A 16,574-nucleotide genomic window follows, 5' to 3' on the forward strand; every position below is an offset into this window, starting at 1 on the left:
AGTTTTATATTTTATCTCTCACATTTAGGTCTTTGATTTATTTTGAGTTAATTTTTGTGTATGGCATGATGTAGGCACCCATATTTATTCTTTTGCATGTGATTATCTAGTTTTCTCACCATAATTGCGTTCTTTTTTGAAGGATAGTCTTGTTGGATTATAGAATTCTTCATTGACAGTTTTTTCCTTTCAGTGTTTTAAATATATCATCCCACTACCTTCTGGCTTTCATTGTTTCTGGTGAAAAGTGTGCTGTGAATCTTACTATGGTATCCTGTATTGTGGTGCTTTTGGGTAATTCTTTTTTGTCCTTGGCTTTCAACACCTTGGCTTTATGTTCATGTATAGATATCTTTGTGTTTTTTTTGCTTGGCGTTCATTGAGCTTCGTGGATGTATCAATTTTTTTTTCGTATTTGGTAAGTTGTCATCTGTTATTTCTTCAGATATATTTTTGGCCCATTTCTCTGTCCTGTATTACTAGGACTTCATTCGCACATATATTATTTAGCTTGATGGTAACCCTCTGAGGATCTTTTGTTGTGCTTGAGTCTTTTTTCTCATATTCTTCAGATTGGATAATTTCTTTTGAATGCTTCATTGACAGTTTTTTCCTTTCAGTGTTTTAAATATATCATCCCACTATCTTCAAGAGCCCTGCTTCTTCTGCAAGTTAAAATATGCTGTTGAGTCCTTCTGGTGAATTTTTCATTTAGTTATTGTACTTTTTGATTCCAGAATTTTCCATTTGGTTCCTTTTTAAAACTGTATATATTTTCATCTCTTTTTGATAATCTTTATTTGACTAGACTTTATTACCATAAAACAGTCTTTAAACATAGTTTCCTTTAGTTCTTTTAGTATATTTATGATAGCTACTTTGAAGTCTTTATCTACTAGGTTGAACATCTGGGGCCCCCCAGAGATAGTTTTCTTTTTACTGTTTTTGTGTGTATCACCCATACTTTATTGTTTTTTTGTACATTGCATACTTTTTGTGAAAATTACATATTAGATATAAATTGTAGTCACTCTGGTTTCTGATCCCCTCCCTCAGTGGTGCTTGTTATTGTTATAGTTTTGTTTGTTTGGTTTAGTGACTTTCCTAGACTAATTCTATGGAATCTGTTCTACCGGCAGTGTCTTGCAAGTGATACCTGTACTCACTGGGTTTTTGTTGTATTTTATTTTTAAAGCCTGGCCTACTAGAAGGTGCCTCTAGGTCTGCATAGCTTAATGGTCAGCCAGTGATTAGTTTGTGTCTAAGTTTAAATCTCTTGATGCAGTAAGATTGCCACTCTTTGACAATGGATCTGCGTGTTGCTTAGGGAATGCATTCAAATTTGGTGATTTACACATCTGCCCTGACTTTTCCTTTTTATGTTTGCAAAGCTTCATATTCAGCCAAGAATGAGTAGCTAAGTCTCAAATACAGAATTTATGAGCATCACTTTGTGTGAATTATAAACGACATATGGGAAATATATTTGTTTGGAACTTATTTTAATATTACAAATTGATCAGGTTCAATGTCCTTTGTTGGCATAAGCAGGATTTTTGTTCATGTAATTTTTTTTTTTTTAATTTATTGGGGTGACAATTGTTAGTAAAATTACATAGATTTCGGGCCGGCCCGGTGGCTCAGGCGGTTGGAGCTCCATGCTACTAACTCCAAAGGCTGCCGGTTCGATTCCTACATGGGCCAGTGGGCTTTCAACCACAAGGTTGCCAGTTCAATTCCTCGAGCCCCGTAAGGGATGGTGGGCTCTGCCCCCTGCAACTAAGATTGAACATGGCACCTTGAGCTGAGCTGCCGCAGAGCTCCCGGATGGCTCAGTTGTTTGGAGCACGTGCTCTCAACCACAAAGTTGCCAGTTCGACTTCCGCAAGGGATGATGGTCTGCGCCCCTTGCAGCTAACAACGGCAACTGGACCTGGAGCTGAGCTGCACCCTCCACAGCTAAGACTGAACAACTAAGATTGAAGGGACAACAACTTGACTTGGGAAAAAGTCCTGGAAGTACACACTGTTCCCCAATAAAGTCCTTTGCCCCTTCCCTAATAAAATCTTTACAAAAAGAAAAAAAAAAAATCCATTGGAAACAAAATTAGACTTAATAATTGTTATTCTGGAAATGAGACAGATGTGCAACATCTAGCACCAGAGAGTAGCTAGCTTGAAGGATTCACGTAAATAATTCTCTGTGAGTAGCAGTAGTCCCCATTTCTATACCTGGCAGGTAAAAGTCACCTGGACTACCTGAAGACTGTCCCATTCCAATTAGTCCCTTCGATAAATATAAATTATATAGTCAACCAAATGACTTTACTTTAAGTAAGGTATGGGATTGGCAGTGCTTAGTATTATCTCTAGTTCCATTGTCTGTGGATATAATGATGATGCTCTAGTTTGAGTTGCTCTCGAAAAATCTCATTTTACAGTTTAAGAATCAGTCATAATTAGCACTTCTAATAATTATTTATGAAACCACTAATGATGCAGTCCTTTATTCACAAGTTCATATATTCCCTGGGTCAATTCATGTCTCCCAAATATAACTAAAACTACATTACAAGTATTGCTGCATATTTGAACTGACGTCTTTGAACTGGCCAATAGTATTAAAGATTCACTATGTTTGTTTTAATGAGTCATACACAATTAAAATGTAAAACATTTTTTTTTGAAACAGTTATTGTGTAGTAAGATTATTTGGACAAAGATTCAATGGGATAGTTTTTGTAGATAATGCAAATACTCTTTATTGGTTACTAACTTTACAGACATGATATATGTATTTGAATATGGCATTCTTTTCCATTTACACACAATACATTGTTGGATGTTTGTTGTTTGTTTGGTTGTTTTTTACAGTGATGAGAAGAAAGAACAGGATCAAAAAGAAAAATTGGTGTTGTCTGTAGACTGTGAACTCATTACAATAATTGACAGAATTCCTGGCAGATTAGAAATCACTACTCAACACATTTATTTCTATGATGGCAGCATTGAAAAAGAAGATGGTGAGGAGTTCTGGGGGAATAATTTCTGTTGTTTTATAGTTAAGTATCCAGTTTGTCAATCATTAATGAGAAAAAAAGCAATATGATAGGACTGTGGAATTATATTTTATTATGTAAAAGGTGAAATGGAAAGACAGTATGGGATTAAATTTATTATTTAGCAATGTATTGAAGAGAATGCTTTTGTTATCAGTGTTTTTAAAAGGTATGGCTAGAAGGGATTGCTATAAACTTAAGTTATAAAATACATCTTAATTTTATTTGTATATACACTTTTTTCCATAAGATTCTTACCTAATCCTTTATCTGAAAATAAAAGGATATTTAAATCTAATATGTCAACATAAGAGAAAAGGAAAAATGTTTCTAAGATATAGTTTTCAGAATTATTCTCTCTTCTAATGGGAAGGAAAGAGAATAGCTGTAGAGTTTTAAAATAGTTTCAAGAGAAATGATTTAAATAGTAAATTTAAGAAATGGTTTTTATGATACAGAAATTGAACTGCTTTTCCCTAAGTGTGCTGTTTTTGTCAGGAACTAGGAGGTTTTTTTGCATAGCACAAGTAGTTTTGTATGGTGCATCAGTCTCAAGATTTCTTCTGTTTTAAGGAGTAGGCTTTGATTTCAAGTGGCCTCATTCTCAACTTCGAGAGATTCACCTGCGGCGTTACAACTTAAGAAGGTCAGCCCTTGAGATTTTTCATGTTGACCAATCCAACTACTTTCTCAATTTTAAAAAAGAGGTATGTAAGATGCTACCTTTCTGGAAGCCCCAAACTATGAACTTGAAATAATTTTCCAATAGGTGAGCTGTAATGAAACTTTGGACTCTACTCTTTCAAGTCAGAATATTAAAGGAAAAAATGTGTACTTTGGGGGCTAAGCAATATATAAGAATTTTTGTTGGGATTTATGTTGGAGTGTTTAGAGAGTGCTTATATTCAGTTTTAATATGGGAGTAGATAGTAAAATATTAAGTGTTAGCCAATAGGTACCTCACAGTGCCCAATTGTGAAATAATATGCAATATATGTGATATGATTGGATTTCTGAAACTAGATTGGGTTCAACTAAACAATAGCAGGGCATGTATGTCTTCTGGAGTAGAGTAAATTCTTAAATAATGTAAGTGGTTAATATATTACCACGGAACCCAGGGAACAGATTCCCTGGGTTCAAGAATCAGATCCACCCCAAGCTGTGCAACCTTCGGCACATAACTTGCCCCCATCCTTCCTTCCCTCTGTCATTCACGTGGGGTCAGACTTGCATCACGGACTGACATCTCTCTCTATCTTGCTTAGCAGTCTCTCCATTTTCTCTTAACAGGTGTCTCTCCTAATAAAATTGTTTCATGTTCAACTCTGTCTTGGCATCTGCTTCTCAGATGACCTGGATTAGCACAGTTGATAACTAACTTTATGTTCATTTGTGGGATTAAGGTTTACTTTAAATGTCATTCAGACGTTTAAAGAGCATTTTTCTATTTTTACAAAAGAATGCTTCTTTACTATTCAAAATAAATTTTTCTTTAGCGAAGTACAAAACGTGTGTGTGTGTGTGTGTTTTAACTTATTGGGGTGACAATTGTTAGTGTAATTACATGGATTTCAGGTGTACAATTCTGTATTACATCATCTATAAATCCCACTGTGTATTCACCACCCAGAGTCCGTTCTCCTTCCATCACCATATATTTGATCCCCCTTACCCTCATCTCCCACCCCCCACCCCCCTTACCCTCTGGTAACCACTAAACTATTGTCTGTGTCGATGAGTTTTTGTTTCTCATTTGTTTGTCTTGTTCATTTGTTGTTTTTGGTTTATATACCACATATCAGTGAAATCATGTGGCTCTCTGCTTTTTCTGTCTGACTTATTTCGCTCAGCATTACACTCTCAAGATCCATCCATGTTGTCACAAATGTTCCTATATCATCTTTTCTTACCGCCAAATAGTATTCCATTGTGTACATATATCACAACTTCTTTATCCATTCATCTATCGAACGACATTTTGGTTGTTTCCATGTCTTGGCCACCGTAAACAAAGCTGCAATGAACATTGGAGCACACGTGTCTTTATGTATAAATGTTTTCATTTTTTTGGGGTAGATACCCAGGAGAGGGATTGTTGGGTCATATGGTAATTCTATTTGTAATTTTTTGAGGAACCTCCACACTGCCTTCCATAACGGCTGCACCAGTCTGCATTCCCACCAACAGTGTATGAGGGTTCCTTTTTCTCCACAGCCTCTCCAACACTTGTTACTCTTTGTCTTGTTGATGATAGCCATTCTGACTGGGGTGAGGTGATATCTCATTGTGGTTTTTTGATTTGCATTTCTCTGATGATTAGTGATGTTGAGCATTTTTTCATATGTCTATTTGCCATTTGTATGTCCTCTTTGGAGAAATGTCTCTTCAGGTCCTCTGCCCATTTTTCCATTGGGTTGTTTGTTTTTTGTTGTTGAGTTTCATGAGTTCCTTGTATATTTTGGATATTAGCCCCTTATCGGAGCACTGTTTGCAAAAATCTTCTCCCATTCAGTTGGTTGCCTCTTTATTTTGTCGATGGTTTCTTTTGCTGTGCAGAAGCTTTTAAGTTTCATATAGTCCCATTCATTTATTTTAGCTTTTCCTTCCATTGCCTTTGGAGTCAAATTCATAAGATGCTCTTTGAACCCAAGGTCCATAAGTTTGGTACCTATGTTTTTTTCTATACAGTTTATTGTGTCAAGTCTTATGCTTAAGTCTTTGATCCATTTTGAATTAATTTTGGTACATGGTGACAGATAACAATCCAGTTTCATTCTTTTGCACGTGGCTATCCAATTCTCCCAGCACCATTTATTGAAGAGGCTGTCTTTCATCCATTGTATGTTTTTAGCCTCTTTGTCAAAAACTATCTGTCCATGTTTATGTGGTTTTATTTGGGTTCTCAATTCTATTCCATTGGTCTATGTGTCTGTTTTTCTGCCAATACCATGCTGTTTTGATTATTGGAGCGCTGTAGTACAAGTTAAAGTCAGGGAGTGTGATACTTCCAGTATTGTTCTTTTTTCTTAAGATTGCTTTGGCTATTTGGGGTCTTTTGTAGTTCCAAACAAATCTGATTATTTTTTGTTCTATTTCTTTAACAAATGCCATTGGGATTTTGATGGGGATTGCATTAAATCTACATATTGCTTTGGGTAATATGGCCATTTTAACTATGTTGATTCTTCCAATCCATGAGCACGGAATATCTTTCCATTTCTTTGTGTCTTCTTCAATTTCTTTCAAAAATGTCTTATAGTTTTCAGCATATAGGTCCTTCACATCCTTGGTTAAGTTTATTCCTAGGTATTTTATTCTTTTTGCTGCAATTGCAAAAGGAATTGTTTTTTGTATTTCTTTTTCTGAGATTTCATTGTTAGTATATAGGAATGCAATGGACTTTCGTACGTTGATTTTGTAGCCAGCAACTTCACTGTATTCGTTGATTGTTTCCAATAGCTTTTTGGTGGAGTCTTAGGGTTTTCTATATATAGCATCATGTCATCTGCAAAGAGTGATAATTTAACTTCTTCATTCCCAATTTGTTTGCCTTTTATTTCTTTCTCTTGCCTGATTGCTCTGGCAAGGACTTCCAACACTATGTTGAAAAGCAGAGGTGATAGGGGACAGCCTTGTCGTGTTCCTGAACATAGAGCAAAGGGCTTCAGTTTCTCACCATTAATTATGAGATTAGCTGAGGATTTGTCATATATGGCCTTTATTATGTTAAGATACTTTCCTTCTATACCTATTTTATTAAGTGTTTTAATCATAAATGGATGTTGTATCTTGTCAAATGCTTTTTCTGCATCAATTGATATAATCATATGATGTTTGTCCTTTATTTTGTTTAGGTTGTTTTTGAGAAAGCTATGTCATGTAATTAATTAAGCCAAGCGTGTTCCTGTTGAATACTGTACATTTGTAAAACTTTATAGTTTTTAAAGCACATTTGTATATAGTATCTAATCTTCATAACAACCTTCAGATTAGATATGGAAAATTTCATTATTCCCTTTTTTTTAGATGAAGAAATTGAAATTCAAAGATGAATTTTATTACTGTGTTTCCCCCAAAATAAGACCCAGCTGGACTATCAGCTCTAATATGTTTTTTGGAGCAAAAATTAATATAAGACCTGGTACTATATTATATTATGTATTATATTAATTATATTATACCCAGTCTTACATTAATTTTTGCTGCAAAAAACACATCAGAGCTTATGGTCTGGCTAGGTCTTATTTTCGGGGAAACACGGTACTTTACATTGTATAGCTTGAATAATTCAGAAATCCATGAAAGTAGAGATTATTACGTTTAAGGTACAAATTAAATTAATTAATTTGCCATGATGATTAGTAAATGACAGAACTAAATTTGCACTAGACTTGAGTTAGTTTTCTGATTCAATGTCTGATGATCATTATGTTGTGCACTATAACTTTCTCAAGAAATACATGTCTTGACTTCACTAAGCCTAGCATAATAGAGAAGTTTAAACAAATCCTCTATTTATATGAAATGTCCAGTATAGGCAAATTCATAGAGAGAGAAAGTAGATTAGTGGGGATGGGAGAGAGTGGGAATTGGGGAGCGATGACTAGTGATTATAGCGTTTCTTTTGGGGATGATGAAAATGTTCCAAAGTTAGATAATGTTGATGGTTGCACAACTCTGAATATACAGAAAAGTCCATTGAACTGTATACTTCATAGTGTGAATTTTATGGACGGAAATTATCTCAATAAAGTTGTTATAAAAGCCATAATAATCCTGGTTTGTTTATAAAATGCTGTTTTTTATAGGTTCGAAACAAAGTATATAGCAAACTATTATCACTTCATTCTCCAAATAGTTATGGAACCAGATCACCACAGGAATTATTCAAAACATCAGGATTGACACAGGTAGGAAGTTTTAAGTCACTGCTTTTGTGTTTATTTTATGTCTCAGACTTTTGCTTAAAAGTAAAACCCCCTTCTTCTGATTATTTCATTTTGATTATTACAACTGCTATTCTTCCATTCAGGTTGATCTTTTTAATTGTTTTTGAATCTCCGTTTCCCTCAGTGCCTTGTCCTCCAACTCCCATATCATTCACTTTATGGGCATATCTTATGAATTAATCTTTCTCACTAATTTTCTCTTTTTAAAATATAATGTGTGTTTTTTTCTTAATAAAAATAATCCATGCACGAGGTAAAAAATGTGAAAATACAGAAGTCACCAAGGAAAAAGGGGGGTGGGGGAAGCACCATTTCTTCTGTCAGCCAAAGCTAACAGATGCTCTTGTGTATTTTATCCTCACTAATATCCCAACATCTCTTGAATTTGTACTGCTAAAATCCAAGGAAAGGCCACTGTTTTTTGCTTTTCAGGACTGTCAGTAGTTTCCTAATTAGAGTCTATGCCTGGCTCCCTCCTTCCTCCTACATATATTTATCTTAATTTTAAGTGTTGTTTGTATTCAGAAGCCATCCCCAGTTCTTTCCTATTGCTTATGGAATAAGCTTTATTTAATAAAACACATTCCCTGGTATCTGTGGAATAAACTTTATTCATTAAAGTACTCATTCCTCTATTTGGCACTCAAGAACAATTATAATTGGGCTTTTTATAAAATCTACATACACAGATTAATTTCTCACCATTTCCCACAAGTATATTATTTGCTTAAGGCACACAGTAAATTTAAAGTTGAATGTTTATCAGCAAAATTCTCTGGCAGACCCACACTGTCTAAAGTAACAAGCAGCCTAGATGCAATGAGGTGATTGAAAGAAAATAATGATTAATCTTTCTTTAGAAAATCTTGTATCTAATGTAGTAAAATTCACCTGTTGCTTTATAAAGGCAGTTTTCTGAGGACCATGTAATGTTTATTTAAAATTGATAGATCATTCTAGTACACTAAGATACTGTTTTTTTTAATATGTGTGCTTATGATGGGGCATCTGAATGGCTCAGTTGGTTACAGCGCCAGCTCTGAACAATAGGGTTACCGGTTCGATTCTCACATGGGCCAGTGAGCTGTGCCCTCGGCAACTAGATTGAAGGATGATGACTTGGAGCTGATGGGCCCTGGAGAAACACACTGCTCCCCAATATTTCCCAATTGAAAAAAAACAAAAAACTGTGTGCTTATGAAAATTGCATTTATAACAGAAAATTTTCAAAGTTGAACAGTCCTAGAATTAAAAATTTTAATATGTCCAATAAAATATTTAATTAACGGAAAGGATTCTTCTGAAGATCTTTTAGACTGTAGTGTAAAATTTATGTGGAATTTTCTGTTCCTTTTCTAGAGACCAATTGTTAAAAGGAAGTGAATTTAGGAAACACATACTGATTTTATGTTCCTGTTAAGCCTTTTTTAAAGCCCCATTCTTTTTATCAGAAAAGGATAGAGAGAAAAACAGAGGATTATGTTAGTATTATCAGTAATACGTAGTTACTGATTTCTAAGAGATATAGACTAATTTTGATTTTGTTCTTTTTTGTGCTGTCTAGAAATGGGTGAATAGAGAGATATCAAATTTTGACTACCTAATTCAAATAAATACGATGGCAGGACGAACCTATAATGACCTTGCCCAGTATCCTGTGGTAAGTTTTTCATAAATATCAAAAATATAGGATTGCCTTTCAGTTTTATAATACATGCAAATATACGTGCATGATAGTTATTTTTTATTTTTTTAAAGATATAAAATTATATTTTTGCCTTTCTGTATATTTTCTACCCTGCTGTTTTCAAGAAATATATGAACATGAAGAATAATTAAAAAATAAAAGCCTTTTTTCTTTCACCTCATTGAAAATATTCCAGTGGAATTATAGGAAATAATGCTCTGGTTATTGAAATAAAGATGAATAAACATTTGTAACAGGAAGAAATATTTTTAAAGACTGTTTCTTTTTTGTCTTTAGATAAGCATTTGACACTAGATATGGGCATAGTTGCTTCTCTAGGAAGGAATGTCTAAATTATACATTGTGTCTCTTAGTTTCCTTGGATTTTACAAGATTATACTTCAGAAGAGTTGGACTTTAATAACCCATCTGTATTTCGAGATCTTTCTAAACCAATTGGTGTAGTTAATGATAAAAACGCCAAAGCTATTCGAGAAAAGTAAGTGCCTTTTATCATTTTGAAAGATAACCCATCACTTATTTGAATGTGTGTTAATTTCCATGGCCAACCAAGTGTTGCTCTTTTTAAATAATACACCTACTTTTGATAATCAAAATCTGGTAATTCCCTCCTAAGTTTTCTTGAAAGTATGTCAGTTGTCCTTCAAGTATCCCTTCTTTGCCAAATTTTCAGCTTGTAATAAAGTATGTGCTAAAGGGTAATAGGTTCTTGAAATTTTCTTCCCAGGTATTTTAGATTTAACAACCTAATAATCTAACATGTAAAAATATCCATTTACTATAATAATTTAGTAAATATAAAATTAATAATACAAATCTAATATTCATGAATAATGTGAATAAAGAAAAGTGATACGTGTGGAAATTTTAAGTGTCATTTTAATAAGGAAAGGAAGGTTTCCGTATATTTATGTTCTGTATGTTTATGATCCACTCTATAAACATCTCGGTTTTTTTTGTCAAAGCAAACTGCTGACAGGTAAAAGAATAATTTTAATTTCCCTTTTAATCCATCTGAATTTATGGATGACTTCTCAGTTATGACTTTTAATAATGACAAAGAACTGTTTTGCAAACAAACTTAATTGTAGATTTATTTGGCAATAGATGGTACATTATTCTTCATATTTTTAAATTTTTATTTGCAAATCTTCCCCAAGATTTTTTGAGGTATTTAATATTTGATTTGATTTACTAGTGGAATTTTGCTGTGTATGTATTATCTCACTGCCATTAGTCAAACATTTTTTTCTGACAGTAAAATAAAATTTTTTTAACACTGTTCCACAGGAAATACTTATTATATAAATAACTTACTGATAATCAAAGATACAAGTTGTTTTAAATTTCAGTGGTATGTTTTTTGCTTAGGTACATATGACTGTGACCTGAAAATTTTTTTTATTCTCTGAATATTAATGATTTCTATACAAAAGAAATTGGCCTCAGCTTGATGAACATCGATTAGTATTTTGTTTTAAAATTGCAGTGTTTACTACCTCAGACAACTTCATTCTTATTCAGATTTTATACCCACTAATTCAGATGTCACCATTCAAACCACCATTCAAATCAGCTATACCTATGAATATCAGTGATAGTGCTTGTAGAATCACTATATATCGCCTTTGCTAATGATCTGGTTTAGGCCTTCTTTCTCTCCACCATCTCCCTCCTTCATCTTTCACCTTTAGATTTTTAAGCATTCATTTCCACACTTCTTGACTGATTCTCCATGTTTTTTCCGTTACTTTGGTCATAAAAGAATGTCTAATTATCATATTGCTTACAATAGCAGAAAAATAGAAACAACCTAAATATCGGAAAGAAATAGTTATAAATTGTCATACATCCATACATGTACCTGTTAAAGGTGCCATATACCTATTAAAAATAGACTAATCATTTGGAGAGATGTTAATAGAATAGTATTAAATGAAAAAAGGAGTGAACAATATATTATATATAGCACTTTTATATTAAAATATATTTGTATATTTATACATTAAGGTTTAACAGATATTCACCAAAATGTTAATATTAATTATCTCTGAGACGTGCAATCATAGTTTATTTTAAGTTTCTTCTCTTTTGATTCTGTGTTTTTTAATTTATCTACAGTGAACATGTATCACTGAATAATACAAAACCATTCCAGAATCCAGTATTACTGATATTTCATTATTCAGAAAAAAAACCTAAATGAATTATTTTTCATTTATTAACATGGTGTGATGATACACATACATTAGGTAATGAAACATATTAAAAAGGACTTCCTAAAAATTGTGTTTTCAACAATGCAAATACAAGCTTATGTCCTCCTAATTTACTTTTACTATTATGGTTACAAAACTACAGTTTCCTGTTTTAGATATGAAAATTTTGAGGATCCTATGGGAATTATTGATAAATTCCACTATGGTACTCACTATTCAAATTCTGCTGGAGTTATGCACTATCTTATTCGTACAGAACCATTTACCACCCTCCACATCCAGCTTCAAAGTGGAAGGTATGTTTTGGGTAAATACACTATTTCTTAAGACTGCATGTTAGTGTTGAAAACTCTTTGCTTTCGTGAATCTTTTATTCTCTATTGGGTTATTGTTCAACTCTAGATAAAAATAGCCAAACTAGTTTGATAATGGGTCACTCAAATTGATTTACACAAATGACTTTTAAGGAGAATTCCATTTTACTATTACCCAGTGTACCTTTGTGATTCTTACAGGTTTTAGGAACCTATTAGAAACTTAGAGTTAGAACTGATTTAGACCTAGATCCAAGACATCTACCAGAGATTCATACCTTACCCGATGCCTATGTAGTCCTCCTAAAAATACTTATTAATCAAGAGGAATAAAAAGAAGGAGGGATGAGGGGCTCTTACATTTGTAGTAGCAGCTCAGACAGGTCTGTGATGCTATTGTATTATCATATTACCTGTCAATTTTATAACTTAACTTCATTACACATTTTCCTTATGATCCTAAAGAAACAAACTTCTTCATGAATCCTCAGTCTCCCGCTATATCCTCGAGGTAGCTCTCTACGTATTCACATTTTTGTCTCCATGCTGCTTTATTATTTAGCATTACCATTTTGCTACAACATGGATAAACCGTGGAAACAGTATACTAAATGAAATAAGCCAGACACAAAGACCACATATTGTATGATTTATATGAAGTGTGCAAAATGGGCAAATCTATAGAGACAGAAAGTAGTTGGGGGTGGAGGCAGAGTGAAGGAAGAGTGACTGCTAATAGATACAGGGTTTCTTTTTGGAGTGATGAAAATGTTCTAAAATTGATTGTGGTGATGGATGCACAACTCTGAATATACTAAAAGCCATCGATTGTTCCACTTATAAAGAATGAATTATATGTACGCTAATTATGTTTCAGTGAAGCTGTTCTCTACCACCTAAACATAAAGATTCTACCATTAAAGCCACACTTCGTTTCGTATTCGGATACACCATCATTTGACTTTATTTGATGACCCCATCATTGACTAATTAAATTCAGAGTTCTGTTAAATTTAGCTCATCCTCAAACTAAGATTTGTAGGCATAAAAAGAGTCAAATTAGTCACCAGTGTCACTTAGTAAGTCATTACTTAATAAATCCAGGAAAACAATATCAAAGGAGGTGAAACACAACAAGTTTGTACTTTTTGTGATTAGAGAAAGCATAATAAAATTGCAGCATGACCACTTGAGCTTCTTACAACTACCATAGGCCCATGACGGAACTCAAAAATAAAATTAAAATAAGATAATAGTATAATACATACAAGTAAAATATAAAAGCTTTAGCCACAGAGCCATTTCCCTAAATCACCCTCTGGTTTTTAGCAGAGGAGTTTGTAAAGATATTTATATATCAAGGATTCCTATAGATCTGTTAACCACATATATTAAGACTATAATGCTTTCATACTTAAACTCTGTGATTTAAAATAACCAAATAATGTTTATTCATTTTCTGTAATACATTTTACTCAGCAAAAATTATACCATTTTTTAAGGTCTCTTAGGTATATATTTAATTACTTGAAAATTTTCTCCACTGTGATTTGGGTTTCAGCTATTTTAACTAGACGATATTAGTGATTAAAATGATAGTATTTAGTTCCTGCCAATACAGTATGAAAGATAGATTATCTTAAAGACAGCAAATTATGTTTTAGACATTAAAGAGAAAGATTAAGAAAAAAGAAACTCTAATCATTAGGAAACTTGAAGGGAGTTTAAAGGTTTGTTTCATGCCTATTGTTCTCATTCAATATTCACTGTTCTGTTTCAATCTCCACGTGCAGGTTTGATTGTGCAGATCGACAGTTCCATTCCATCCCTGCTACCTGGCAGGCTCTCATGGACAATCCAAATGATGTGAAGGAACTTATTCCTGAATTCTTCTATTTTCCAGAGTTTTTGGAAAATCAAAATCGTAAGAAATAGTTAAAAAATTTGACTCAACAAGTCCAGTGGAGGATCCTGAAAAATACCTTTCAGGACATTTTTGTGATGTCCTAGATTATTTAATGTTCATTCTGTCTGTTATTCAGTGGCAGGGCTTAACTGATGCCCAGTTTCACCTGCCAGGGAAGTGCTACAATGAACTAAGAATAAAGAGTCAAATTTGAATTGGGAAGAGAATTTGTCAGAATACAGCGTTTACTAGAAAAGCAAAAATGGTCATAGACTAATTCAGCTATATACCCACATAGGTTAAAAGTGTTTGAACTAGGTAAGATGAAGATTTAGACCAGGGATCAGCAAACTACAGGTCCATGGGCAAAATCTTTGGGAAATTCATGTGTATATAAATAAAATTTTTTTGGAACACAGCCAGGCAACTCGTTTACATACGGACTGGCTGCTTTCACAGTATAACGGCAGATATGAATAGTTGCAACAGAGGTCATAGGGCTTACAGAACCAAAAATACTTACTCTTTGACCCTTTATATAAAAAGCTTGCAGACTCCTGATTTAGAGCAGAAGAAAGGAGGCAAATTGAAAAATGACAGGGCATAAGTTACCACACTATTTGAAAAATCATTGTTTTTGAAGCAGAGAATCATGGAGCTACATACAGTTTTTAAAAATATCTAAATACTTTTTCTCTGAGGTAGTTTTAGATTTAGTTTAAGCACAAATAAGGAAGTTGGCAAGATTGTTATTACTGGTGTTCTTTAGGGAAATTTCACAGAGTCAAGAGACCGTTACCAACTCATTTTTCCTCCCCTGGCATATAATGTTAATGTTTCACCCTTTGCTTGCTCAGTAAAATTAATTGTCATGCTGGCGAAGCATATACAGGGCTTCGTGTCCTTGGTCATGCACTCTGAGACAAGCTGTCGGAGGCAGGGCACCTGATTCTCAGAGTAAGGCAGTTAGAATTGGTCACTTTCCGAAAATCACATGAATCTATTGACTGAGTCTGATCCTAGTCAGCCATAGGACTGGAGTATCCTAAAGCAGGGTATCTGGGATAGGAGGGTGAGCAGATTGAATTGGCATGCAGAATTTAAGGTACTCTTAGCTTGACAATGTCTGACATTCACCAGAGCCAGTTGCTCTTGCACAACTGTCGTGGTGGCCTCCATTTCTAGCTATACATTGCCTCTTTGTTTGAAATTAGCTAGGTGGGAGAAAGCAACATATATTAGTTAGAATGCCAACAGATGTTAATTACTAAAATAAATGTTAATTACTAAATGTTAATTACTATGTTAATTACTAAAATAAATACTAATAAAACCAACTCATAATTGTGCAAGAAAATTTTAGTGTTTTCTCTCACTAAAAACCCTGAGATATGATAGTTTCAGGCAGCTTAACAATATCATCCAAGTCACGTTCTTCCCAAAACACTCTGCTATTGTAAGTGTTTTGTCTTTGTCCTTGTATTTCCTCTCATGGTTACAAATGACTAACGCAGTTCTAGGTATAGGCAGGTACAACAGTGTTGTTAGAAAGAAGTGGGACTGTTAATTCTTCTGTCATTTCTTAAGAGTGAGAAACCCTTTCTCATAACCTCCCCTCATTGACCAGAGCTGGGTTATATACCAACTCCTACACCAGTCACCTGCAAAGGCATGAATTGCAGGCCAGGATGGACAACCTGAATAAAATCAAGGTTCTGCTACCACATAAGGAGGAATGGTTATCAGGTGGCCAAACACACAATATCTGTTATATGGTGGTTGGGTTAACAAAGCCGCAGAGCCTGTGTATCCTGTCATTCTATGACATTAACCTCTCTCCTACTTGGGACACGCTGATATTTTAAGGCACCTTCTTTTATGAAGGTCTTTTGTGTTAATACTTTTCCCTCCCCACACTTTATGAACAAGAAAACCTCATCTTTGTGATAATTTTGTCAATATACTGTGTTCTAACTGTGATATTTTGCCATATACAATGCACACTGTTTTTTGCCTAAATTTGTGAGGGAAAAATAAGGATGTGCATTATACATGGGTAATACTAATTCCATATCTATATAAGTGCTTTTAATTCTTTTATTTCTGCTTATGAGTTAAAAGTGTAACCAAAAATCAATAACGGTATCCATATGCAAAGTAATACTCTGGAATACTATAATCGGTTTTGTTGAACTTAGGACGAACTTGCAATGAAGAAGAGTTCTTGGCTTTCTATGATGTATAAATATCATAAATTTGTTACTGGTACATAAAATTGCTTGTACCTTGTATCTGTTCTTATGTTTTGTAATTATTTGTTACATAAAATTTTTTGTTACATGATATGTTAAAAACTAAACGCTGAAATTCCTTTATAATACAAAAACAAGTACCTAAATGTAAATAAATAAAAATT

The 16,574-nt window shown here is 33.7% G+C and overlaps 1 protein-coding gene across 2 annotated transcripts in view; it reads left to right on the forward strand.

The window, feature by feature from the left end:
• Positions 1-16,574, forward strand: part of NBEAL1 (neurobeachin like 1) — a 149,056-nt gene that overhangs the window by 98,353 nt on the left and 34,129 nt on the right. For both annotated transcript variants that reach the window (XM_019726853.2, XM_074340394.1), the window contains 7 exons: positions 2,875-3,023; positions 3,633-3,766; positions 7,871-7,972; positions 9,576-9,671; positions 10,073-10,197; positions 12,094-12,234; positions 14,046-14,176. In XM_019726853.2, coding sequence (XP_019582412.2) covers positions 2,875-3,023; positions 3,633-3,766; positions 7,871-7,972; positions 9,576-9,671; positions 10,073-10,197; positions 12,094-12,234; positions 14,046-14,176 — 878 coding nt within the window. The remainder of the gene's footprint in view (positions 1-2,874; positions 3,024-3,632; positions 3,767-7,870; positions 7,973-9,575; positions 9,672-10,072; positions 10,198-12,093; positions 12,235-14,045; positions 14,177-16,574) is intronic.

This window comes from Rhinolophus sinicus, linkage group LG01 (assembly GCF_036562045.2).
Source record: "Rhinolophus sinicus isolate RSC01 linkage group LG01, ASM3656204v1, whole genome shotgun sequence".
Lineage (NCBI taxonomy): Eukaryota > Metazoa > Chordata > Mammalia > Chiroptera > Rhinolophidae > Rhinolophus > Rhinolophus sinicus.